Genomic DNA, 26,683 nt, shown 5'->3' with positions numbered 1-26,683 from the left:
GTGTATCAGCTTTTAGAGAACTTGTGTGTCAGTGTCTACATTTTGAGAACAAAAACTGAGATTAAACAACAACAAAATTCACTTTGGAAAATAAAATATTAAATCCCTCGACAGTGAATCACCAAATTCCCCCCACCGCCCAAGCATACTTATTGCATACTTTTGAGCCTTCATTCATCTTGGGGGAAAGAGAGAAGGTAATGATACTGAGGTTGCAGTCCTATGGCCACTTTTCTGGGAGTAAGTCCCACTGAGCTCAATGGGGCTGACTTTTGAGTTGACATTTATAGGATTGCACTGGAGAATGTGATTTTAGAAGCACACCAATATTCTAAGATTTAAGAAAAAGTACATAATACAGCCCTCACTGAATCATAACAGTTCAGTCTGTGTGGGGTTGGGGTGGGATCATGTATTTGAATGCCCCCATGTAATAAAATCCTGCATATAGAAAGGTAGCATGTGAGAAAAGAGAGTTTTAGCCTGATGTGCTTGCTTTTCACGTGCATTTTTTTTTAATGTGAGGGAGCAAATAAACATGTAACCTCACTCCTGACTCATACATGTTGTAAACCCCACCCCCATCCTGCCACTGTTTGAGCTGGATCAAATTGAATACATTTTCTATATAAGTCCAGTTTAATTCTCAGCTTTTGCATTTGTAAGCTTTCCCTCATTTCAAATGTATGTTACAAAAAACGTTTCAGCTCTGGTGCAGTCAGTCTAAGCAACATGCACACATTGTGTGGGGTTTCTCTCTTTGCTGTCAAACAAAGCCGAGGAAAACAAAGGGAGGTGTCCATTCAGGTCACAATTTATTTATATGTCAGTCATTTGTCAGAGTTTCCTAAGGGCATATAATCCTATGCATGTTTATCCAGGGAAAAAAAGTCCTACAACTCCTGGGAATCATAGGACTTTTTTCTATCTTAACATGCAAAGAGTTGTGCCCTAAATGAGCTATTTTAGTTTGATTGTAAATAGGGATCAGATAGATACATTCAATGTTGAAAAACCACACTTTTCTCTCTAACATCTTACCTTCCTTTGTGTGTGTGTGTGTGTGTGTGTGTGTGTGTGTGTGTGTGTGTGTAAGAGAGCAGGAGCGTGGTGATGGTGGCTATTCTTGTGTGTGTGTCAGGCAGATTTAAAAAAAAAATCTCTACAGGGAGTCCAGCCAAGCAAACAAAGCTAGACTAAAGACGAGCCTACCTATCAAGGTGGCAACATTAATCTAAGGAAATGCTGGGCTTTTGTGCATCTTTGGTCCCACAACACAGCGAGTGTTTAATGACTTTAACCCATCTGACTTTGTATTCTGAAAGAAATAAACAGTCTTTTACAAATCCACACAGTGTCACGGCCCCTTTAATTAGCGTCTTGAGAATCACATCGTCGCTGTCGGGTGCAAAGAAGCTATAAGGTGAAATCAGGTTGAACATTTTAAAAATAGCAGAGGTGATAGGGTTAATGATCACCTTCCAAAAAAGCTTACACCTTTTTCCCCCCTGCTCCTGGGGCTAGGTACTGCTGCTGGTGGTGGTAGTGTATGAAAATGCAGCCCACTTAGGGTGACCATATGAAAAGGAGGACAGGGCTCCTGTGTCTGTAACAGTTGTATTGAAAAGGAAATTTGAGGAGGTGTCATTTGTATATATGGGGAAGGAAGGAAAGGAACCTCTCGTGCAAGCACTGAGTCATTACTGACTCTTGGAGGGACGCCAACTTTTGCTGACATTTTCTTGGCAGGCCTTATAGCGGGGTGGTTTGCCGTTGGCTTCCCTGGCCGTTATTACCTTTCCCCCAGCTAACTGGGTACTCATTTTACTGACCTCGGGAGGATGGAAGGCTGAGTCGACCCGCGCCGGCTGCCTGAAACCAGCTTCCGCTGGGATCGAACTCAGGCCCGTGGGGAGAGTTTCAGCTGCATAAACTGCTGCTTTACCGCTCTTCATCACACCAGTTAAAGCTGCAGGTGCCCTGCCCTCTTTTAAATCTGGTCACTCTAGTGGGAATTTCACCAGGTTCCCCATATATACAAATGACGCCTGCTGATATTTCCTTTTCTATGCAACTGTTAAAGATACAGGAGCCCTGTCCTCCTTTTCATATGGTCACCCTAAGCCCACTGCCTCTTTCATCATCGGCATGTTTCACCACTGAGGTTTTTTAAACAACAACAACATATCTTTGCACAGGACAGCATATTCACCACAGTTCCTCTCCCCCTATGTGTTGCGGTGTATCTGCATGGTGCAAGTCCCTCAGGAGTCATTAAAAAAAATCCTGTGCCCTGTACCCATCTGCCCAGCTCCGCTGACTTCTACCGATAAACATGCGGAACCTAACAGGACACACGTGCCCCCGCAACAGCACTCCTGTGAATGCCGAGCGCAAAAGCAGGTGTAGAAAGGGCCAAAGTAACCAAAGTCTGAAACTGAAACAACTTGGGAGGCTCCAAGGTACCCCACTGCACAATGGCAGAGCATCAACGCTTTAGTTTCTCAACTATGGTGTGGTGCTCTGGCTATCACCAGCCCCATTTGAGGATAGAAAGACACAACTTCCATCAGAACAGGAAATTTATTTTTCTTTCTGTTTTTGAAATACACACACACAAAGCTTCATCCCATGTGCCTGCTGCCCTCGGATTATCCCCGTAGCGCTAAGCTTTCGCGGTTGTTGTTGTTTTTGCTACCGGGCGACAGCGATCCTTTGCATACCAGGAAGTGAGTTTAAGGGGGGAAATGTAAAAAAAATCATTACAAATCAACGGATGATCCAATTCAATTCAAATTTGGTATGCTTAAGGCTCTCCCTAATATCTATTACTGTGCCAATTTTGGTGTCTTTATCTTTAAAGCTTACGTAGATGTAAGCATTTCTTTAAAATCCTGCTCCTGCACCCCAGCAGCGGCTCGGAAGATACGCTCAAAAGGAAGGAAGGGAAAGCAACCTCTCGTGCAAGCACTGAGTCATTACTAACTCTTGGAGGGACGCTAGCTTTCGCCGACTCTTGGCAGGCCTTATGGCGGGGTGGTTTGCCGTTGCCTTCCCCGGCTGGTATTCCCTTTCCCCCAGCTAACTGGGTACTCATTTTACCAACCTCGGGAGGATGGAAGGGTTAGTCGAGCTGAGCCGACTGCCTGAAACCAGCTTCCACTGGGATTGAACTCAGGCCGTGGGGAGAGTTTCAGCTGCAGAAACTGCTGCTTTACCGCTCTGCGCCACACGAGGCTCTACACTAAAAAAGTTGGGGCTAAATATGGCGAATCTTTTTTGCTTTATTGCACTATTAAGGCAGGATGCATGGGAGTACTTCACAATCAAAGCACATTATAAGGTGGAAAACTTCTGAGTCCTTTGCATGCGATTTGCAGTGATTGCACAGTATAACGCTGGTGTGATAAAGCTCTCTCTCCCTCTCCCTACATACAGTTTCCTGTATCTTCAACAAATCTAATCATACAGTTTTTTACCAGTTCCATTCCAGGATTCTGTTCGCACTGTGGCCAACTAGCTGCCCACAGGAAACCCACAAGCAGGACATGAAGAGAGCAGCACCCTCCCGCCCATGTCCCCCAGCAACTGGTGTACATAGGCATATGGCTTCTGATACTGGAGGTAGCATAGAACCACCAGGACTAGTACTAATTAATAGCTTTCTCCTCCGGGAATTTATCCAACCACCACTTAAAGCCATCCAAATTGGTGGCCATCACTACACTACTTCCATAGTTTAACCATGCCTTATGTGAAGAAGTCCTTCCTTTGATCTGTCCTGAATCTCTCTCACCAATCAGCATCATAGGATGACCCCATTTGGGTTCTAGTATTATAAGAGAGAGAGAGAGAGAGAGAGAGAGAGAGAGAGAGAGAGAGAGATTTGGTGCAACTTTGAGATCTTATTTTTCTTTAACGAATTCCAAGAACGATGCAGTTCTCTCCATCCCAATCATTTGAAGACCTTTTTATTCTCCCAGCATTTTAACAGTCTACAAATAAATTTTAACTTGGTGTTTTAAATTCGTAATTTTGCATTGCTGCTCTTTTTATCTGATTGAGCTTTTATATTGTATTTTATATTGTGGTTTTATTTATTTATTACATTTCTATACCGCCCAATAGCCAGAGCTCTCTGGGCGGTTCACAATTTTTATACTGTTGTTTTATACTCTGAATGGTTTTATTTTTTGTGAACCGCCCAGAGAGCTCCGGCTATTGGGCGGTATAGAAATGTAATAAATATATAAAATAAATACATAAATTTGAAGTCTCAACTTATAGAAATAAGATCTAAACTGTCAATTCATGGTGATTTGATGGCTAAGGGTGAGGAGAGTTTTAGTCCAACGACAACTTAGGATCCTTGGTTGGAAAAGTGTGGTTAAATGTAGACAACTCCAGTTGTGGTGTGGCTGTGAATCCACTCTGAGTTTCAGTCAGAATTAGCCAGAGCACTAAAGGAGCTGGACCTAAAGGGTTCGGCACCGTGGATAGCTCCTTTGGAGTTTCTGACTGAAACCCAGAATGGATTCACAGCCCCATTGAAATCGGAGCCACCAGCCTCCACTGGTAGACGAGCTGAAGTTCCTTCCCTGCCAAACCGAAACTACAAATCCCGGCAGGATATATATATAAACCGGCCGCTTCGAACCACATCTCCCAGCAAGCTCCGCGTCCCGGAACCACATCTCCCGACGTACCGTGCGCAAAGGCGGGCCCAGAGTGGGTAGGAGGGGCCCGGTCAGAAAGGCGCCCGCGTTCGAGTTTGATGGCGTCGGCTTCAGCCGGGGCTGGGAGCGGGATGTCGCTGGCGCAGGAGCTCCGGCGCTGGGCGGCGGAGGAGATGAAGGTCCCGCTTGACAGGATCCCTTCCGAGAGCGCCGCCCGACGGTGGGTCAGAAGCGGCCCCTCCCCGGCTCTGCGCCCCCAGAGCTCCCCCCTTGCGCCCCCATTCCAGTTCTGCAACCCCCAACGAGCCCCCATTCCGGCCCCGGGACCTGTTTTCAACCCCAGCAGCGTGTGGTGTGGAAGTAACGACGAGAGTGCCTCTGAGCGTTCGCAGAGTGTTTTCAACCCCCGCCCTGTATACGCTTGGGAAGCAGCGTTCTTCGGCGGGCTTCACTTCTCAGTGCCTTTGCAGGGGACTGGGCGGCTCCCTTCCTCAACTACAGCCAGCCTTAGCTCAGCTGCGGATTATTATTATTATTTATTTATTTATTTATTTATATAGCACCATCAATGTACATGGTGCTGTACAGAGTAAAACAGTAAATAGCAAGGCCCTGCTGCATAGGCTTACAATCTAATAAAATCATAGTAAAACAATAAGGAGGGGAAGAGAATGCAAACAGGCACAGGGTAGGGTAAGCAGGCACAGGGTAGGGTAAAACTAACAGTATAACAGTATTTTATTTATTTATTTATTACATTTTTATACCGCCCAATAGCCGAAGCTCTCTGGGCGGTTCACAAAAATTAAAACCACAATAAAACACCCAACAGGTTAAAAACAGAATTACGAAATACAGTATAAAAAGCGCAACCAGGATAAAACCACACAGCAAAGTTGATATAAAATTAAAATACAGAGTTAAAGCAGTAAAATTTAAATTTAAGTTAAAATTAAGTGTTAAAATACTGAGTGAATAAAAAGGTCTTCAAGCTTTGTCCGCACAAGGTCCCAAGTTCGGATCCTGTCAGGTCCAGTTCAAAGGGTCTGGTAGCAAGCGAGAGGAAAGTTGAGAACTTGCCAGTCGAAACAGATGGTACTGTGCTAAAGGGTGAAGTAGATAGAAGGCTGTGGTTGAAAATATATGTTGTATATATCACTTATGTCTCTAATATATTGCGTCTATTTTACATTTCTAAGTGAATTTTTGTGGTTGAGTGTTAGCACTGTGCTAAAGGGGCCAGTGGATGGACTAAAAAGGCCTTTTCATATCCCTGTATGTGCATTTATTAACATTTATATGCTGCCTTATTTGTTCAAGAACAAATAAGGTGGTGTACAACTTTTTAAAACAATAAAGCATATGTCACCGTAGTCATCTTGGCGAAGGGATAAGACCCAGCAAAGAAGGAGCTTGTCTTATTCCATGCAACGGTAATACTTGCATTTATTGTTGGTTTAAGTTTTGAAAATTGAAGCAAATAGTTAAGTAAATAGTTAAGGTGCCCATATGGAAAGGAGGACAGTGCTCCTGTATCTTTAACAGTTGCATAGAAAAGGGAATTTCAGCAGGTGTCATTTGTAATTTGTAACAGTTAAAGCTGCAGTTGTCCTGCCTTCTTTTAAATCCGGTCACTCTAGTATAGCTCCTGAAGCTTTAACTGTTGTGATGTAGAGGAAATTTCCCCAGGTTCCTCGCATATACAAAGGACACCTGCTGAAATTCCCTTTTCTATGCAACTGTTAAAGATACAGGAGCCTTGTCCTCCTTTTCATATGGTCACTCTAAAATAGTACATAATGCTATGGGGTTTGGCAGTGCTAAATGAAATTACCCAATATCTCTGGGTGAAACTGGGAAATTAAATAGGGAGGAGACTGGAATGCTTTAGAGAAGACTAGAATTCTAAATAAGGCATTATTAAAATAAATAAGGCATTATTTATTAAAAAAAAACCTTTTACATTATTATGGCCAACGGAACAGTGGAAAAAATCGGGTTCGCTTTGAATTACGACAGCAATGGTTGAATTAGTTGGTTGTAGGGTCATAATGCTGGTTGGTAACTTACATTTTTATATTGTAATTATTAGTTTACCTTTATTGTTACATTGTCTGTGTTTTTATTTATTGAGATATCAAGAGGTATTCTATCAAAATAATCCGACCAGGCCCCAGTGAAAACTGTTACAATCCCATGATGCAGTACTAGGGTGACCATATGAAAAGGAGGACAGGGCTCCTGTATCTTTAACAATTGCAAAGAAAAGGGAATTTCAGCAGGTATCATTTGTATATATGGAGAACCTGGTGAAATCCCTTCTTCATCACAGCAGTTAAAGGTGCAGGAGCTATACTAAAGTGTCCAGATTTAAAAGCGGGCAGGGCACCTGCAGCTTTAACTGTTGTGATGAAGAAGAAATTTCCCCAGGTTCCCCACATATACAAAGGACACCTGCTGAAATTCCCTTTTCTATGCAACTGTTAAAGATACAGGAGCCCTGTCCTCCTTTTCATATGGTCACCCTATGCAGTACTCTTCTCAATCACGCGGTGATAGCCCATTAATTTCCTGTGATCTGACCCTCTGCTGTTTCTCAACCTTCAAATCCCGGTGCCTCCAGCCCTGAGAAGCAACTCCTTCTAAGCCTAATGGGATTTTGCTTTCTTCTCCTCCAGGATGTGCTCAGGTCAGTGTGCCGAAATCTGGAAATACGTCATCCGCCATGTTCGCCACCAGAGGTGAGAAGCTGAAGAGTCCTAGCAGGGAGAAGAAGCCCTGTGTTGACCTCCTCGTGGTCTTCGTGCTGGCTTCCACTTCTTCCGGGAAAGGAAGAAATGCTTTTTCAGAGCTCATGTCACACTGTCGATTTCACCGTTTTCTTGTTTATGTTGTAGGAATGTAAAGAAGATCCGTGGAAACCTGCTGTGGTATCCTTTTGGGAGCTGGGCGGGGTTGGTGGGTGGGTGGCATTTTCTTAGGAAAAAGTCCAGACCTCTTTCTGCTCAGAGCTATCCCCCTTCTCCACCCCATGCAACAGTGGCGAAACTTCCTTCACCGTTATTTATTTTCTTAAGAAATGGATTCCCCAATATTTTTATAAAATAAACTCCCAAGAGTCTCTCAAAAATATCCTAAAATACATCAAACAATGTTTTTTTTAAAAAAAAACAGCTTCAGATTTTCAGAAACTGTTTCATACAGTAAAAGCAAGAGCAGGATAAAACAATTCAGTATAAAAATGGGGAGGTAGAACTTTATTTATTTATTTATTTATTTAATTACATTTATATACCGCCCCACAGCCGAAGCTCTCTGGGCGGTTTACAACATTTAAAAATAGTAAACATTAAAAGTATACATTTTAAAAACACACACACACACACACACACACACACACATAAAAAACAGTATAAAAACAACAGTATCCATTTAAAAACAACAATTGTGGGGTCCATTAAAAACAAACTTAACGTTGTTAAATGCTGTTAAAAAACTGTTAAAAAGCTGTTAAAAAGCTGTTAAAAATGCCTGGGAGAAGAGAAAAGTCTTGACCTGGCGCCGAAAAGATAACAATGTTGGCGCCACAATGTTTAACACACAATAAAAGCTTGGCAGGTTTTTTTTTAAAAAAGGAGGGGGGATTAGCTGCTTGCCTGAAGGGACCAACTGGACCTCTCTAGGCAGGTGTTCCACAACCTGGGGACCGTGGTCAGAGAAGGCCCTATCTTGTGACTTAACTGGTTGGGTTCCTGAAAGTGTGGGATGCATAGCTGATGTTCAGTGCAGTGGAAAAGATTGTATGAAAGGAAGTGGGCCTTCAAATATCCCGGTCCCAAACTGTTCCGTCTCCACCTGAGAGAAAGCGGCACCACTTGAACTTTGGCACCAGCAATCTGCCCTTAGAATCATAGAATAGCAGAGTCTATTGGCCTCTACAAGGCCATCGAGTCTAACCCCCTGCTCAATGCAGGAATCCACCCTAAAGCATCCCTGACAGATGCTTGTCCAGCTCCCTCTTGAAGGCCTCTAGTGTGGGAGAGCCCACCACCTCCCTAGGTAACTGATTCCATTGTCGTACTGCTCTAACAGTCAGGAAGTTTTTCCTGATGTCCAGCTGGAATCTGGCTTCCTTTAACTTGAGCCCATTATTCCGTGTCCTGCACTCTGGGAGGCTCGAGAAGAGATCCTGGCCCTCCTCTGTGTGACAACCTTTCAAGTATTTGAAGAGTGCTCTCATGTCTCCCCTCAGTCTTCTCTTCTCCGGACTAAACATGCCCAGTTCTTTTAATCTCTCTTCATAGGGCTTTGTTTCCAGACCCCTGATCATCCTGGTTGCCCTCCTCTGAACACGCTCCACCTTGTCTGCTTCCTTCTTGAATTGTGGAGCCCAGAACTGGACGCAATACTCTAGATGAGGCCTAACCAGGGCCGAATAGAGAGGAACCAGTACCTCACGTGATTTGGAAGCTATACTTCTATTAATGCAGCCCAAAATAGCATTTGCCTTTCTTGCAGCCATATCATACTGTTGGCTCATTCAGCTCGCGATCTACAACAATTCCAAGATCCTTCTCGTTTGTAGTATTGCTGAACCAAGTATCCCCCATCTTGTAACTGCATTTGGTTTCTATTTCCTAAATGTAGAACTTGGCATTTATCCCTATTAAATTTCATTCTGTTGTTTTCAGCCCAGCTTTCCAGCCTATCAAGATCACTTTGAAGTTTGTTTCTTCCAAAGAACTTGTGTATACGCAGGGAACTCCCCTCCCAACAACCCTGTGAGGTAGGCTAGGCTGACTGGAACAAGGCCACCAACTGAGCGTCGTGCCTCACCAGGGGCCTGTTTTGAGGTCATTCCACTGCCACGCAAAGTTTTCCCTCAGGTGTTCTAACCTTTCGAAGTCTTGGGTAGGTATCCTGTAGCCCACCAAGTGCTGTTGGACTTCAGGTCCCATCAGCCCCAGCCAGCATGATGAAAACTCTAGGCCCCATCTGCAGGGCACCAGATTGGGAAGGGCTAAACTGCAAAATGTTAACCTGTTTCCTTAACCCGAGCTTTTCCTGCGTAGGTATCGGCAATTGGAGGAGGCTGAGGTAAGGCAGAATGTGTTCGGGGTGCCTTCATGGAACTGGGGTAGGGGTGGGGGGGAAACCTGGCCCAAGATGCTAAACTGCAGGATCCAAAATGCCAGCATATTTTATTCGGATGCTCCTACTGCCAGGAACTGAGCCTTAGGGGCGGCATTTCAGCCTTTCCGAACGGGGGAGAAGTGCACGAAAACTGGGAAACTACCCTATGGTCAGTGATTGGAGAGAAAGGGTGGAGCATTCTGGGAAACCCCGGGGCAGCCTGCAACTTGCCCCCCACTGCTGGGCAGGCTGCATTTGACCTAGAAGACTGAGGTTTGATGCTCCTGGTTGGGAGAAAGCGGTGGGGCGAGCGAGTGGGGGCATCTGGGGATCTTCAAGGCTCCGGGACTTACCTCCCTCCCTCCCTTCTGCCTTGCTAAAGGCCTTTGGCGAATAGCATGGACCTTTGTTTATGCGTTGGACTTATTATTATTATTATTATTATTATTATTATTATTATTGTTGTATCTTAAATGTTTTAATATTAAAGCAACTTTAGTTACATATTTAACTTTCATATATTTCTATTTATATGTTTTAATTATATATGTTTTAATTTTGTAAAGCTGCCCTAAGTCCCAGTATTGGGGAAAGGTCAGAATAATAATAATAATAATAATAATAATAATAATAATAATAATAATAATAATAATGATGCAGTTATACTTAAGACATGTTCAACAGTCAAGAAATTCCTGAATGAGTAAAAGACAACATGACTTGGCCCAGGTCCGGGCCCGATTCAAAGTGCTGATACTAACATTCAAAGCCCTAAATGGTTTGGGGCCAGGTTATTTGAAGGAACGCCTCCTCCCTTATGTACCTGCCCGGACCTTAAGATCATCCACAGGGGTCCTTCTCCATGAGCCCCTGCCAAAGGAAGTGAGGCAGGTGGCTACTAGGAGGAGGGCTTTCTCTGCTGTGGCACCCCGGCTGTGGAATGAGCTCCCCAGAGAGGTCCGCCTGGCGCCTACGCTGTACTCTTTTCGTCGCCAGCTGAAGACCTTTTTATTCTCTCAGTATTTTAACATTAATTTTAACTTAAATTTAATTTTTATTGTTCTAACTCTGTCTTTTAATCTTATATCAATTCTGCTTTGTGGTTTTATCCTGGTTGTGCTTTTTATACTGTATTTTGTATTTGTGTTTTTAACCTGTTGGTTGTTTTATTATGGTTTTAATTTTTGTGAACCGCCCAGAGAGCTTCGGCTATTGGGGCAGTATAAAAATGTAATGAATAAATAAAATAGATAAAATAATCCAACGGTTGGCTTCGGCACCCCTGGGCCAGAGCAGTGATTCTCAGTCTGGGACGGACCTGCCTTCTAGGGGCCTGCACCTCTGGAGAACTGTTGTCAATCGGTGTAACCAGATGACTGAGTTTGATGGTGCATTGCTCTGACTCTGCCCAGGGAAACTTCCGGCGTTCCATGTCTTAGAGATGCATTTGGGGCGTCCGGGTGATGGGGATGTTTCCTTGGCCTTGGGGTTCTTCAAGAAATAGGTAGGGCTTCCGGGGGCGGGGAGAGAGGCCGCCTTCCATCCAGGCCGTGGGCTGAAGCGTTGCCAGGCAAGGGTTCTGCCCTGCCACATTTGCCGTCGTGTCTCCCCTCCCCAGGGCAAGCCTATTGGCGCGGAATCCGAGAAGGAGCGCTGCAAGCAGCTGGTCCGAGGCATTGCCCACCTGCGGGGGGAGCTGCAGCAGGTCAACCTCCAGATCGAGTCAGCACAGCGGGAACTTGTGGCTGATGGTGAGTGGGGGAAGATGCCAGGAAGCCTGGGGCCGTCAGCTCCTGAACAGGCCTTCCTTCGGGCTGAGAGAGATTCCCCCCCTAACATTCCTTCATTTTCATGTTTTAAAATGGTAAGCCATCTTGGACTCCTCGGCAGAAAGGCGCACCAAATGGATGGGTTAAAGAGTGAACACGTTTACATGCGTAAGAGGCCCGACTGACCCACAGTGGGGGCGGGAGAAGCCCTATGGGGCAACACAGCGAGTGAGGGCCAAGGAGCCTTGAGGCTGGCTTCCTGATTCTACGAGAACATCCTCTCCCCTAGTTGCTGCGTGGAGCCCTTTGTGTAATGCAAGGAGGCAAAGTGTGTGGTGTAGCAGCTAAGGGGTTGGACTGGGAGTCGGGAGGTCCAGGTTCTAGTCCCCACTCGGCCATGGAAACCCACTGGGTGACTGGGCCTAACCCATCTCACAGGGTTGTTGTGAGGATAAAATGGAGAGGAGGAGGAGGATTATGTATGTCACCTTGGGTTCCTTGGTGGAAAAAAGGAGGATATAAATGTAATAAATAAATAAAGCCCTGTAAAACCAGTCTTAAAAGGATGGGGAGGAAGGAAATACCGTATTTCTTCGATTGTAAGACGCCATCGATTGTAAGATGCACACTAATTTCAGTACCGCCAACAGAAAAAGAAAATCCTAAGACACACCCGTGATGCTAAGACGCACCCCATTTTTAGAGATGTTTATATGGGGAAAAAAGTGTGTCTTAGAATAGAAGCAATAGGGTAGTAGTCTAAAGAAGGGAGCCACCATGGAGCCTTCAAAAGTGTCTTGGGAATGAAGTCCAAATCTTTATTTGGACTTATATTATTAGCAAATCCCCAGCAAATATAACCATGCTCTCTGGATGTTGAAGTGGGCTGCTTTCTGAAGGTTCCTGAGGAGGTTGTTGTTAGAATAGGCCTGGTGTGGTCTTGCAGCACCCTCGAACAGCTGTTGAGGCCCCCGGCATGGTTCACAGCTAAATCGACATCTGCCCCTCTCAAAGCTAAGAGCCAGCCCTGCTATCCTGAGCCTCCAGAGCCCGGTGGCTTGGTTGGAGCTATCCTTTTTATTTACCACAACATCCCCAGCATGGTGGGACTAAGCTGCCTGGCTGTTCGTTGTACTTTCACCACGAGGGCACTTTGCCCCCACCCCACTCCAAGCCTGAAGCCCACCTTAGGTAGGTAGAAGAGCCGAATTGCCTCAGAAGACCATTGTGCCCTCTGATCTGAGGCCTAGCTGTAAATTCCCCAGAAAGCAACTGGTGGCTGAGCACTGCTTGTCACCGGAGTGAATTTCTTCCTGTCTTGACAACTGTTAAAGGCATAAGAGTTTTGGTTTGGCAGGGCGGCGGGTGGTGGAATCAGTATCCCTAGTCCAAGGGCAGGCAAGTCGTGGCCCTCCAGTTGATTTGGCCTACAACTCCCATAATCTCTCACTATTGGCTATGTTGGGAGTTGTAGGCCAAAACATCTAGAAGGCCACAACTTGCCCACCTAGGCTCTGGGCCGTTGCTGAGGGAAAGTCTAAGCAACTCTACCGTGTAGTGCTGCCCCATCTCTGGACCCTCGGAAGCCCTACACTCCGTCCACTGGCTTCCGGAATTTCTCCAGGTGAACTTCTTTCTGACAATCCAAGGGACTGGAGCCTCGGCCGTTCAAAAGAGAAGCTAGCATCCGATACAGCCTCGGCCGCTTGCTCAGCACTCACGAAGGTGTGTGGAATACCCACACGGCCGGATTTACGGTGCTCTCTTTTCCCCGTCAGAGGTCGCCTTGGAGACGGCCCAGGAGAAGATCCGCGACATCAAGCAGCGCACCTTGTTGCTCAAGGCTTACTCGACCCGGGTCGCGGTAGAGCGCCAGCAATTACGTGAGAGGATAGTGCCCATCCAGGGGCGTCTGGAGCAGCTGGAGGAGCTGGAAAGGTACCGGCCTCTGCTAGCCTGTGGAGGAACTGGGTGGGTGGGGTGGAGCGTTTGCAGGATGGAGGGGAGGAGCAGCAAGTTGGATTGAGGACGGTCCCCTCGCAGCCAACCATCCATCCCAGAAAGCCCTTGGGCCCACCTGAGGCCGTGCATTGACTAGTCAAGCTGGCTGACTCTGGGAAGGGTTTGTGCCACTCTTTTCTAACCAAGTCCTGATGTTGTTCTCTCGGCAGGAAGGCCAAGACGGTGGTGGTGTTTGGTGGGAAGGCCCCAGAATCCGGATTCCCCAGCTTCGAGCCAGAGGTTCTGGTGAGAGCAGTTTAGCTGCCAGCAGGGAAGAGCCCTGAATGGCTTCTGGCAGTTGTATATCCAAGCCCTGATTAGAGCGATGTACTTAAATCAAGGGTGGAGAACTTGTGGCCCGCAGGGTTAGCGGCTCTAACCGTGGCTTGAAGTGTTGTGTGCGACAGCGTGGCTTGTGGTTAGTGCTAACCCCAGGGAACCACAGTTTAGCTAACCACAGAGCCCGAAGTGTCGTCTGAACAGGCCCGATGAAAACCATTTCAAATTTGATGCGCAACAATTCATTTTGCTTGTTTTGTTCTGTTTCTCCAGCGAGATGTCCAGGAAGCTTGCCAGCTCCGTTACCGGTTCTTGAAGACCCTCTTTGAGCGCAGTGTATCTGGGAGTTTTCCGTAAGCCCCCCTTTCTTTCTCTCTCTCGTACGCGCACGCACGCACACACACACGCACACTGTCTCTCGTTCAAGCCTCATCTTGTTGGTTGGCTTTCGGTTACGTTGCAATGGAACGGTCTCCCTCCGCTCGTCGTGGGCCGCCAAAAATCCCCAAGTAACATCTTTTCTACATTCTTTATGGCGGCTGCCTAGAAATCTGGGACAAGAAGCGGCTTTTAAACCGTCTCGTTGAACAGCTCCCAAGTGCTGGTGCTTACCTTTTTAAAACAACCTTCCCCCCCCCCCCCAAATGTGTTGGGCTACAGATCCCATCATCCCCATCCAGCAGGGCTGTTTGGCTGACAGGGAATCAAGTTTTTTTTTTAAAAAAAAATAAAATTAAAAAATAAAAGCAAGACTGAATAAAAGCAGCTGAGCCCCATACTCTTATTTTTCGTCCTTCGTTACGTCAATTTCAGAGTTCTCTTCCTGCATTTCGTGCCTTTCGCTTAAGCGTTGTGTTCAGCTGATCTCCTTTTGTGTGTGTGTGTTTCTAATGCCCCTTCCCCATGTCTCTTAGCAGCGGGATGAGCGAGGACCAACTGAGTTCCTCTTACCAGCACTGGCTGAGCTTCGTGGAGGTAAGGCAGACGGCGCACCGTAGGGTCTCCAGTGATGGGCTGAGATGCTGCTGTGAAAGGCACAAGATCCTTTCTCCCGGGTGGACTCTTAATCTCTGGGGACGTAGGAAGCTGGCTTGTCTTAGACGGGGGCCGGTATTGCCTGCTCCACCTTCCCAGGCAGGGTGCTTTTCCCTCACGGGGCAACCTGATTCTTTTTTAACCGGAGAAGCCGGGGATTGAACTTGGGGCCTTCTGCCTGCAAAGAGTGTGCTCGGCTACTGGACTGTGGTCCTTTTCTTCGCACATCTCCGCTTGTAAGTGGGATTGGTGGGAATGGGATTGCCGGAACACACCTAGCTTTGTGGCACGATCATAGTTTAGTTACTTGTTTAAGGCACAATCCTGTATTAGATTTGTATTCTTGCATATATGATTGGTTGTTATAGTGCCCAACATTGTGATGGTTAACCACTTTGAGACACATCAGTTGGCTTTATCAATTGTAAATAAATGGGTTATTTGATAATTATCACCTTTTATTGGTGTTTGGAGTAGTTGTGTGCCTTTTTTGGCACTTTATATAGTACTACTTAATAACTACTGCCTTCCATTACTTTTGTAAGGCACAATCCTATACATGTTTAGACAAAGACGTTTTACAACTGGGAATTGTAGGACTCCTTTCTGTCTAAACATGCATAAGATCGCACTCTTAGGCTATTGAAAACGTCCCCTTCCTGCCTTCCCTCTTGCTCTGCTGTTCAGAATGCCTCAGTCATCTCTCTCCTTCACTGCAGTACCCATGTTGTACTCCTTGACTCAAGCTTCTAGTCCTCTTCGTCTTTAAAACTCTGCTCGCAGTTATATCTGCTTCCTTATTTCCCCTTACGTTCGATCTCATTCCCTCTGCTTGGCCCTCTCTCCACTTGGCCCAAGCCCATGTATTGTCAGACACCACACACACACACACACACACACACACCCTTCTTTCTCCTGACTGCATGTTCTGGGAGACATTTACTACCGGGACAAACTAGGCGATTGCAATCCTGCGGTTGGGGACCTCTGCATGTCTCCCCTCCACCTGCAAGAACGCCATGTGGATAGCAAGAGCTAGCAGGGGGTTTGGGGTTTGGGGAGAGGTGTTGGTGGTTTAAACATGGGCTGGAAAAATCCCAGGTATCCAGCCATCCGGGCTTCTGAAAAATTGATTCCAGTGCCGAAGAATTGGGAATATTTTTCCAGTTCTGTTGGTTTGACTGATTTGGGACCAGTGGGATTGGAGGCGGAGTTGGGCTCCAGCAACTTATGAATAGTGTCTCTTCTTTGGGGTGGGGGGTGGGTGGAGATCCACTGCTACCATTCTGTGTCTCCCTGCAGACCGTTGTTGGCTCCCACCCACCTGCCCACATCCTTTCAGCCCTGGAGCACCTGGCTCTTCGGAACACGCAGCAGCTGCAGGAGTTGGCCGACAGCCTCAACATCCCCCGTGACGTGGAAGCGCTCAAGTAGGTCCTCAGCCCATCAGAGGAACCCTGCTAGGTCAGACGCAAGGCCTATCTAGTCCAGCATTCCGCTCACCCAGAGGCCAACCAGCTGTTAATGGGAAATTTTTTTATCTGTATGCTGCCCTGAGATCCTTGTGATATAGGGCGGGATACAAATGTCTTAATAAATAAATAAATCGACCCACAAGCAGGGCACGAGTGCAACAGCACCCTCCTGCCCATGTTCCTCAGCAACTGGTGTACATAGGCGTGCAGCTAATGGTACTGGAGGTAGCACAGGGCCATCAGGGCTAGTAGCCATTGATCGCCTTCTCCATGAATTAGTCCAGCCCCCTTTTAGAGCCATCCGAATTGGTGGCCATCACTCCGTCTTGTGGAAAGTGAATTCCATCGTTTGACTATGCGCTGTGCGAAGAAGTCCTTCCCTTTCTCTGTTCTGAACCTCCCAGCCATCGGCTTCATAGGATGGCCCCAGGTTCTAGTGTTTTGAAAGAGGGAGAAAAATGTCTCCTTGTCGGGACTCTTCACGCCCTGCATACCTTTGTACACCTCTGTCCTGTCTCCCCTTTTTTCTAAGCTGTCCCAGGAGGGGAATGGGAGGAGTTTTGTAGATTTCTGTTGCCAAGAAGGGGGCGTCTCCAAGGCTGGCGAGAGCATCCAGCATCCTCTGGTTGCTGCTAAGCTCCCACCACGCCAGAAGGGCCCACCATTCACGCCTTGCCTGTGCTGCCCTCCTTTTTCCGGAGCTCCAAATGGGCGCCAACCATTTCGACGTCCCGCAGTGCCCTGAAGCGCTCCTAACTTTGCATCGCTCCAGGGCATTGTGGGAATTTTTCCAGTGATCCCAAGCCACACGGTGTTCATGGAAACCCAGCTGCCGTCTGCCACCTGGCAGTCCCATCCGTGCTCACTCAGGGGTGGGGCGGACGTGGGAGAGTGCCCGTCAGAGGGCTCTAAAAGCTGGAGCTGGCACCGGGGACCTCGGAAGCATGTCAGGATGTCCAGCCTTGCCCATTCTGTCCCCTCGCTCAGGTTCCGTTATGACAGAGCCCACCTGGAGGACGTCTCAGACCCAGTGGACAAACTGCCCTCCGTCCGGGGCCTCATACAGGTGAGGAGGTTTGAAGCTGCCTCGTTGCAGAGCGTTCACCCACTCGTGTTCGTCCGCCACTGACGAGGGCCATCAAGTGAGAACTGGCATCAAGGGATGAGCCGCTGCTAATGGCAACTTTCCCATCAGGCGCTTCACCCACTGAAAACTCTTCAGCATTTGAAGGCCGCTCAGTCAGGTGACCCACGTCTACAAGTGATGTGGCCGCCCGCAACTTGGCGAGGGGGGTTCTGGGAGAGATAACTCTTAAAGGAGGGGTGTCGAGCCTCAGGCCTGCGGGCCACAGCTTTGGCGTTTCCGTCCGATCTAGCTGGGGGAGATTCAACGCTCATTAGAGGGAAGACCGGGTGCCTGCAATTAAGGAGTTAGGAGCGATCTGATAAAGAAACGAAACAGCTAGAAATATCTGGAGTAGCATGTCTTAGGCTGTTGTGTACATCGCTTGGACTGTTTGGCTTTCGTTATTGCATCTACATGTTCACAGTAATTGTTCAGGGATAACTAGCTGTCACTCGCCACAACAGTTACTCCATGCGCCATTGGTACCCTTCAATTCCTTTGTTCTGGTTAAGTGACCTCTCTCTTTCCTTGGCCACCCCTTTCCCACCTGGGCTTCCTCAGGTGGCCCTAGCCGCCTCCCCTTCCCCAGAACCAGGTTTCCCAGGTTTTGAGCAATTCCTTCCCCGTTCTACAAGGTTGAAGTGCCACTTTTAAGGCTTCGTTACTGGCAGTAAGAACTCCAAGCTGAACTACGCTGGCATTTTGGGCCCCGCCTCTTTTGCCTTTGGCCCCGCCCACTAGATGCAGTTCTCCCCTCCCCAAGAGTTTTTCCCAAAATGGAATTCGGCCCCTAGGCTGAAAGGGGTTCGACGCGCCTGCTCTTTGAAAACTCAAATTCCTGGAAGCATGTGGTTGTTCTGCCCAACTTTAGACTGGATGCTAGGATTTCACTGGGGCAGGGGGTACCCCCGGCTTGCCCTGTGCCGGAAGCTTTCCAAAGAGAGAGACGGGGCTCATGGGTCCTTCTTCTCTTCTGGTGGCAGGAGGGCTGGAGCAAGTGTGAGATGCTCTGCGTGCGGCAGATCCCGCTGCATGCCCAGGAGAGGTCCCTTTTGGCCCAGTTGGAAGCCGTTGTCCAGGAGATGCATCGTCTGCTGCCCGATGGCTCTGAGCACTCCATCCTGGCCAGGTACGGGGTGTCTGTCTCCAGCGTCTGTGATTCCCTGCTGGGGGGAGATGGCAGGAAAGGGGGTTGCACAGGTTACTTTAGATCTACCTTCCGCTCACCCCCAGACTGGGGATGATGGGAGTTGTGATTCAACATGCCTGGAAGGCGTCAGGTTGTTGAAAAGGCTGCTTCAGGTCCCTTTTTTATAGATGTCCATGTGCTAGTGCGAAAGCTTGCACTTCCCAGAGTGACTTGCAATGCAAAGGTCTTACCGGAGTGTTGCTTACCTACGTTTGAGCATTTTGGTGCGTAAAGAAAGGTGACCATAATACGATTTCCTTTCTGTATCTAGTCATGTTCAGTTAGGCTGCGGGCTTCTCCAGCATGTGGAATCTGGGACCCAGGTGTTCTGGGGACACTCTCAGGTGTTCCTTAGGAGCGCCGTCAGAGGATGGAGGATCACAAGAGCCACGCTCGGTCATCTCATGATCAACTTTGGACAGATCTTTTAGGCTGAAATAGCTTGGAATGCGTTGCACATCAACTGGACTATCATCGAATTTTAAAATTGGTGTATTTGCTTGTTTGTTGTTTGTTTATTACAGAATAAAACTTAAAAATACTGTAAAAACAGGTAATACTAATAAAACTAGTAAAGGTTGACACAGGTTGTTAACGGGCTGCGTTTCCTCCCTCTCACTTGCCCTGCCGCATTGACGAATAATAACAATATATTTATTATTACCTGCCTCCCTCTGGATCAAGACAGGGAACAACATTAAATACAAAAATACCATTAAATGCATAAGACTGATTAAAAACATAAAACTGATACAATATTAAAATAATCAGACATCTTAAAATTCATCTGGGTAAGACTGCTGGAAGAGATCAGTCTTTACGGTTTTTTAAAATTGGTTCAGTTGACGAATCTCTCCCGGCAGGCCATCCCACAGTCTGGGAGCAGCAGAGGAGAACAGTTGTCACTCTAGTTTTGGCTGACTTTTTCCCTTTCTCCGCATCCCACCCCCACCCTTCCAATCCAGAGCTGTGTTTGAGCTGGAACTCCGGGCCGTGAGATTGCGGGGATACCGGGACGGCTTGGCGCAGGGCTGCCGTGAGCTGGACGAGGTGGTGAAGACCCGACAGGCGGAGCTGCAGGGCTTGCAGGCAAAACGCCAGCGCATCCTAGACTTCCGCCACCTGGTGGTGAGTGTTTAGAAGCGGGCAAGCAAGGGGGGTGGGGAGCCATTGGGCTGGGATCCAACAGCAGTCTGCTGTTAGGTGCGGTGATGAGGCGGGTGAGGTGGTGGGGCTCTCCTTCGCTGGAGGTATTCGTGCAGAGGCTGGGCGGCTGTCCATCCAGGCTGCTGTCCGTACAAGATTCCTGTGTTGAGCAGGGGGTTTGACTAGATGACCTCCTAGGACCCTTTCTGACTCTTTCACTCTGCCTGCCTCCCACAGAAGGAGAAGCAGCAGCACATCCGGACCCTCATCAGGGGCACTTCGTTTATTAAGTCCCAGCTTCCCAAGGACCAGGCTGAGGTGAGACGTTTATTTGATTGATTGATTGATTGATTGCATTTTTATACCGCCCAATAGCCGAAGCTCCCTGGGCAGTTCACGTTCCCTTTAGTTCCTTTATTTATGCAAGGGGTGGGCGGAATTCTGGTCCTTGGAAATAGGGAGGAGAAGCGTGGCAAGGCGTGTCTGTGTGGTCAGGCTAAGCAACGTCCGTGGAGCTCGGCAGGGCTGTCTCAGTGACTGGGTTCGTACGACACGATAAGCAACAGTGGGTTAAATAGTCAACAGTGGGTTGTTGTGTCGTCCGTTGGGATCTTTTCACACCACGGTTGGTTATTCAATCGTGGATTATCATTTCATGTACCATTGACTCCTTTGCCGCACACTGTTGGTTATTTTCAGCGACTATAGAGTCCCCCTGGCAAGAGCGACCAAAGCTTTCTCAGAAGCTGCATAGGATATTTGGTGGTAGGGGGTAGAGCATCCGCTTTGCATGAAGAAGGACCCAGGTTCGATCCCTGGAAATCCTCCCTGAAATCCCAGAAAGCTGCTGCCAGCCAGTGTGGACAGTATTGGACTAGGTGGATCCGTGGTCTGACTCAATATAAAGCAGCTTTCCTGTTTTCCTGCCAGGGCCTTTGCTAACCCAGGCAGGGTTGGACAGCAACGTTGGGATTGTGGTGGACAGCTCGATGAAAATGTCCACCCAGTGTGTGGCTGCTGCAAAGAAGGCAAACTCCATGTTAGGCATTGTAAGAAAAGGAACTGAGAATAAAACAGCCAGTATCATACTGCCCTTATACAAATCTATGGTGCGACCACACTTAGAATACAGTGTACAGTTCTGGTCACCACACCTAAAAAAGGATATTATAGAGCTGGAAAAAGTGCAGAAAAGGGCAACTAAAATGATTAAGGAGATGGAGCATCTCCCCTACGAGGGAAGGTTACATCCACTGGGATTGTTTAGCCTGGAAAAAAGGAGGCTGAGGGGAGACATGATAGAGGTGTACAAAATTATGCATGGTATGGAGAATGTGGATGGGGAGGCATTTTTCTCCCTCTCTCAAAATACTAGAACCCGGGGTCATCCCATGGAGCTGATTGGTGGGAGATTCAGGACAAAAAAAAAGAAGTACTTCTTCACACAGCGCATAGTTAAATTATGGAACTCACTGCCACAAGATGTAGTGATGGCCACCCATTTGGATGGCTTTAAAAGGAGGGTGGATCAGTTTCTGGAGGCGAAGGCTATCAATGGCTTCTAGCCCTGATGGTTGTGTGCTATCTCCAGTATTCGAGGCAGTAAGCCTGTGTGCACCAGTTGCTGGGGAACATGGGTGGGAGGGTGCTGTTGCACCATGCCCTGCTTGTTCAGGCTGGTTGAACAGTGCTGGGCTAGATGAACCCTTGGTCTGATCCATCAGGGCTCTTCTTAGGTTCTTATTGAAGACTTGAAACTTTTTTTAAACTTTTAATGTGAACGGAGGAGATTGGGATGCTAGTTCCTGCGCCCAGAAATACTGTATTCTTATTTGGTGCATGTGTTGACTTACAGAGTGTCTCTCTCTCTCTCTTTCTTAGATCCAGGACTTCATAGAGAAGAAACTGCTGCCTCAGGCACAACGGCTGGAGTTGGCAACGCAGCAACTGCGTGACCAGGTGGACCGCACGGTCCGGCAGTTCAGGGCCGTCGCCCTGCCTTGTCTGCTGCGCCGTGAGCTCCCGGGGTGAGTCCTTCCCAAGAGCCTCCTGACTGGGGAGTGATGCTTTAAGCTGAGGGTAGGGGGAGGGCATGGGGGTGAAGAAGCACAACATGTTGTAGGTGACGATTGGTTCAGTTCCCTGAGAATCTCATCTTTTTTTTTTCTTCTTTTAAAAAAAGCAAGTTATGATTGAAAGTGTCTGGGTTCATATCTGCTGAAAATTTAGACGCCAAAGAAATGACTGTGATACAGGGGGTTGCCAGGCATAAGCGGGCGGGCGGGCGGGGTGTCCATGCCCTGGCACCTCTCATGACGAGCCAAACTAGGATAAACTGGCCAAACTAGCAGAAATGGCAGAATAGATCGACTTGTATAATTTATGCAGGTCTCGCAACTAGGCTTTTAAGGGTGGAGTACATCCATCCCAGGGCAAGGTTCGGGTTGGGGATCATTCCATGCTCGTACCAACCCGGCGTCAGCAGCGGAACGAATCCTCCTCGTTCTGCTTCGGACTTCAGACCCAGGGGCTGGAGCACTGAAAGCCCTCATTTCTGCCCCCGCCTTCCAGGTCTCAGTGCATCCCTGCCCATGAGCTGTCTATCCACCGCCTGAGCCGCACAGCGCCAGCCGAGTACCGGGCCTTCCTGAACGTGTGCAACGCAGCTGCTTTCCCCCTTTACAAGGTTTGTACTTCCCTGCTGTGGGCTTGGGGCAGTATCCAGGGTCACCAGGACGGAGGCCTGTGCCCTACTGGTAGATCTCTGGGGGAATCTCAGTATAGAAGAAGCTGCCTAATAATGAGTCAGACCCTTGGTCCATCTAGCCCAGTGCTGTCGGCACTGACTGGCAGCAATGACTCTCCAGGGATTCCTTCCTAGCCCCAGTAAGAGATGCCTGGGGTCTTTTGCCCTCAAAGCACATGCTATACCACACATCTTCAGCCTTCCCTATTCTCTCGGCAAGGATTTATGTAGATCATAGAATAGCAGCGTTGGAAGGGGCCTACAAGGCCATCGAGTCCAACCCCCTGCTCAATGCAGGAATCCACCCTAAAGCATCCCTAACATATGGTTGTCCAGCTGCCTCTTGAAGGCCTCTAGTGTGGGAGAGGCCACAACCTCCCTAGGTAACTGATTCCATTGTCATACTGCTCTAACAGTCAGGAAGTTTTTCCTGATGTCCAGCTGGAATCTGGCTTCCTTTAACTTGAGCCCGTTATTCTGTGTCCTGCAGTCTGGGAGGATCGAGAAGAGATCCTGGCCCTCCTCTGTGTGACAACCTTTTAAGTATTTGAAGAGTGCTATCATGTCTCCCCTCAATCTTCTCTTCTCCAGGCTAAACGTGCCCAGTTCTTTCAGTCTCTCTTCATAGGGCTTTGTTTCCAGACCCCTGATCATCCTGGTTGCCCTCCTCTGAACACGCTCCAGCTTGTCTGCGTCCTTCTTGAAATGTGGAGCCCAGAACTGGACACAATACTCTAGATGAGGCAACTCTAGATGACGCAATACTCATCTAGAGAATCAGAAATCGGCAACGATTTCTGACTCTCGCTTCCTAACCAGAAGTAGAAATAAAATGGTTCCCTTGCTGCTGAAATGAGGAAAGTTTGGAGCCACCAGGAGTAGATATTTGTCTGCCAGGACCATGAGCACCATTCAGTTCTGGTATTCAAAACCAATCCTTGGTCTCACAGCTCCTTAATTCTTAGTGTCTCTTTCTTTCTTTTTTCTTTCTTCTTTTTTTGCATCAAGCTCTGGTTGATAGAAAAATAAAATAAAAACCAAAAACAAAGTAGATCCAGCAAGTCTGGTCACTCCTGAACTAGACGAAGCAGTTTGGGTTGGATCATTTTGGAGAAGTTGTGGGCGATAGTTGGGCGATAGCTCAGTGGCAGAGCACATCACCCTGGTCCAATCCCTGACGCTTCCAATTAAAAAAGGGTCAGGTAGCAGTGATAACAATTATAATAAATTTATTTCTAACCCGCCTCGCCATCCTAATCGAGGCAGGGGACAACAAGGAGTTGTTCAAAACACAATCTACATTGTTAAAACTTCCTAAAAACATACTAAAAGCATCCTAAAATTCCACTGGATAGGCCTGCCGGAAGAGATCAGTGTTTATAGCATTCTTAAATGCTAAAAGACTGTCAAGTTGACGAATCTCCTCTGGCTGGCCATTCCACAGTCTGGGAGCAGCAGTGGAAAAGGTCCTCTGGGTAATACCTGTCAGCCTACTTTTGGCTGGCTGAAGGAAGTTCTTCCCAGAAGACCTGAGTGTGCGGGACGGATTGTACGGGAGAAGGCGGTCCTGCAGGTAGCCTGGACCCAAACCATGTAGGGCTTTAAAGGTGATAACCAACACTTTATACTTTGCCTGGAAACTAATCGGCAGCCAGTGAAAAGATTTTAAAACTGGTGTAATGTGGTCCCCCCAAGGTGTACCAGAGTCCAGCCTGGATGCCATATTTTGAAGTAGTTGAAGTTTCCGGACTAGGCACAAAGGTAGCCCTATGTAGAGCGCATTGCAGAAGTCAGGCCTCAAAGTTACCAGCACGTGCACTACTGTCTTTAAGTCTTCCGACTCCAGGAAGGGCCCTTCGCTACCGGGTAGCTGCTGCTGCCAATTGGAGTAGATCGGTCCTCCCCCGACCTGGTGCCCTCCAGAGGTTTTGCACTTCAGATCTCTCCAGCCTCAGCCATCATGGCCAGTGGTCATGGGTGTTGGGAATTACAGTCCGAAACATCGGGAGGGCACCAGGTTGGGGGAAGCCTGCTGTGGGAAGTACTGAGGCAGATGGGTAACTAGAGTGACCTGGTCAAAGGCAGCTTCCCAGGTTCGTGTGATCCCAGATGGATTTCGCAGTGGTCAAACAAGGTAGATCTGAGCTGTGCTCCCCCTGCTTCTCTCCAGGCCCCTGAGCAGCTGCTCCCCCACATGGCGAAGCTGAAGAAGGTGCTCCGTTACCTCCGCGCCCGCCTGGGTTCCAAACAGAGGGCGTTGGGGGGCCTACAGTGCCAGCTGGAGAACGCCCCCGAGCCCAACGTGCAAGGTGAGTTGGCTTTCGGTTATCTTTCAAGCCCTTGCGTGGTCTCCTTCTCCCATTCTTGGCTGAAGAACCTACAGATCCTGAATAATACGCGTCCTCCTTCGTGCCTTTTGCTTACGGGCGGAAGCAAGGCGCCGGATGGACGTGGGCACGAATGATTTCCAAAATCTAGACCTTACACACACACACACACACGTTTTGTAAGCAGCGATGGTGGCATTGTGGGTACCCCCAAACAAAGGTGGGAGACAAAAGCCAAGGTGCACACCTCCAAGCACAGCACCCCTGCTGTCCTGCTCGTACTACAAGGACGGGGAACGTGTGGTCCTCCAGATGTCGGACTGTAACCCCCATCTTCACTCACCATTGGCTGGGCTATCGAGGTTTGATGGGAGTTGCAGTCCAGCAGTACCTGGAGGGGCTCAAGGTCCTCACCCCGGCCATTCCTGGTCCCTTTCAACCATCATCTAGACCAGCCTTCCTCAACCTGGGGCGCTCCAGATGTGTTGGACTACAACTCCCAGAATGCCCCAGCCAGCTGGCTGGGGCATTCTGGGAGATGCAGTCCAACACATCTGGAGCGCCCCAGGTTGAGGAAGGCTGATCTAGACTGACGGGAGCCTTTTCTGCGGTGGCCCCATCTTTCTGGAACGCCTTCTCACAGGATGTGCGCCCGACTTTGGCTGTTTTTAAATGGACCTTAACACCCGTTTTATTTCACTCTTGATTTTAATTGCTGATGCCTGTCTGATACGAAGGGTGACTTTCCTTCGCCGGCCCCGACTGGGATGTGCTCATGCCCCTGCTTTAGTTGAGCGTGTTTTACGTTTCATATATTTGGGGGAGGTTTGTCGTCTAAATCGCGTTGTTTTCGTATGATACTGCAAGCCTTGTAAGGGTTTTCCTTGAAAAGTGGCGTTTAAAATGAATGAACGAATGAACACCTTTCATAGAATCATAGAATAGCAGAGTTGGAAGGGGCCTACAAGGCCATCGAGGCCAACCCCCTGCTCAATGCAGGAATCCACCCTAAAGCATCCCTGACAGATGCTTGTCCAGCTGCCTCTTGAAGGCCTCTAGTGTGGGAGAGCCCACAACCTCACCAGGCAACTGATTCCATTGACGTACTGCTCTAACAGTCAGGAAGATTTTCCTGATGTCCAGCTGATGTCCTTTGTTCTCTGTCGCCAGCCCTGGTGCGAGAGGTGCAGGCCCACGATCAGCAGCAGGCCGAGGAGTTGCTGCCCCGGATCCAGCGGGTGACGGAGCAATGCAGGAGTCGTATAGTGCATTGGCCGGAGGTGCAGGCCATCGTGGATGCCTGGTGAGTGGGGCGGGGGTGGGAGTCAACAAGAACAAGAGACAGTATGGCGTAATGGTTAGAACAGCCTTGCACAGCCTGGTGCTCTCCAGAAGAGTGTTGGACTGCAACTCCCATTATTTCCAAGCCAGCGCTTAACAGTGTTTAGACGAAAGGAGTGCGAGACCCAGGTTCAAATCCCCATTCAGGCATGGAACTCATCGGATCACTCTGGGCCAGTTCCTGTCACATGGCCTAGCGTGCTTTGCAGGGTGGTTGTGAAGCTGATGCTTCCCCTGAACCACGATTGGACCATTGAAGATGTCCCAGAATCCTCTGCGGTGGGCAGGGGTTGAACCCTGGATGGCATCCCAGAATCCTTTGCAACAGGCAGGGATTGGATCCGTGATAACGTCCCAGAATTATCCGCAAGGGGCAGGGAATGGACCACTGAAAGCATCCCAGAATCCCCTGCAACCTGCAGGAATTCTTCTGGCATGCG

At 48.3% G+C, this 26,683-nt stretch overlaps 1 protein-coding gene across 3 annotated transcripts in view; it reads left to right on the top strand.

Moving 5' to 3' along the window:
- HAUS5 (HAUS augmin like complex subunit 5) overlaps positions 1-26,683 on the top strand; it is a 40,970-nt gene that overhangs the window by 13,693 nt on the left and 594 nt on the right. Inside the window, exons 1-18 of one of the 3 annotated variants that reach the window (XM_063140257.1) lie at positions 4,766-4,896; positions 7,355-7,417; positions 7,574-7,606; positions 9,749-9,773; positions 11,428-11,560; positions 13,357-13,516; positions 13,750-13,825; positions 14,132-14,211; positions 14,776-14,833; positions 16,196-16,323; positions 17,356-17,434; positions 18,478-18,623; positions 19,649-19,811; positions 20,067-20,147; positions 21,711-21,856; positions 22,401-22,515; positions 24,746-24,884; positions 26,073-26,205. In XM_063140257.1, the coding sequence (XP_062996327.1) occupies positions 4,775-4,896; positions 7,355-7,417; positions 7,574-7,606; positions 9,749-9,773; positions 11,428-11,560; positions 13,357-13,516; positions 13,750-13,825; positions 14,132-14,211; positions 14,776-14,833; positions 16,196-16,323; positions 17,356-17,434; positions 18,478-18,623; positions 19,649-19,811; positions 20,067-20,147; positions 21,711-21,856; positions 22,401-22,515; positions 24,746-24,884; positions 26,073-26,205 (1,880 nt within the window). In that variant the 5' untranslated portion in view covers positions 4,766-4,774. Of the gene's footprint in view, positions 1-4,765; positions 4,897-7,354; positions 7,418-7,573; positions 7,607-9,748; positions 9,774-11,427; positions 11,561-13,356; positions 13,517-13,749; positions 13,826-14,131; positions 14,212-14,772; positions 14,834-16,195; positions 16,324-17,355; positions 17,435-18,477; positions 18,624-19,648; positions 19,812-20,066; positions 20,148-21,710; positions 21,857-22,400; positions 22,516-24,745; positions 24,885-26,072; positions 26,206-26,683 lie in introns of those variants that run through there. The other 2 variants (XM_063140255.1, XM_063140256.1) reach the window with 2 other exon arrangements.

Source organism: Elgaria multicarinata, chromosome 13 (assembly GCF_023053635.1).
Source record: "Elgaria multicarinata webbii isolate HBS135686 ecotype San Diego chromosome 13, rElgMul1.1.pri, whole genome shotgun sequence".
In the NCBI taxonomy this organism is placed as follows: Eukaryota; Metazoa; Chordata; class Lepidosauria; order Squamata; family Anguidae; genus Elgaria; species Elgaria multicarinata.
This window is presented reverse-complemented; position numbering and strand designations above follow the sequence as displayed.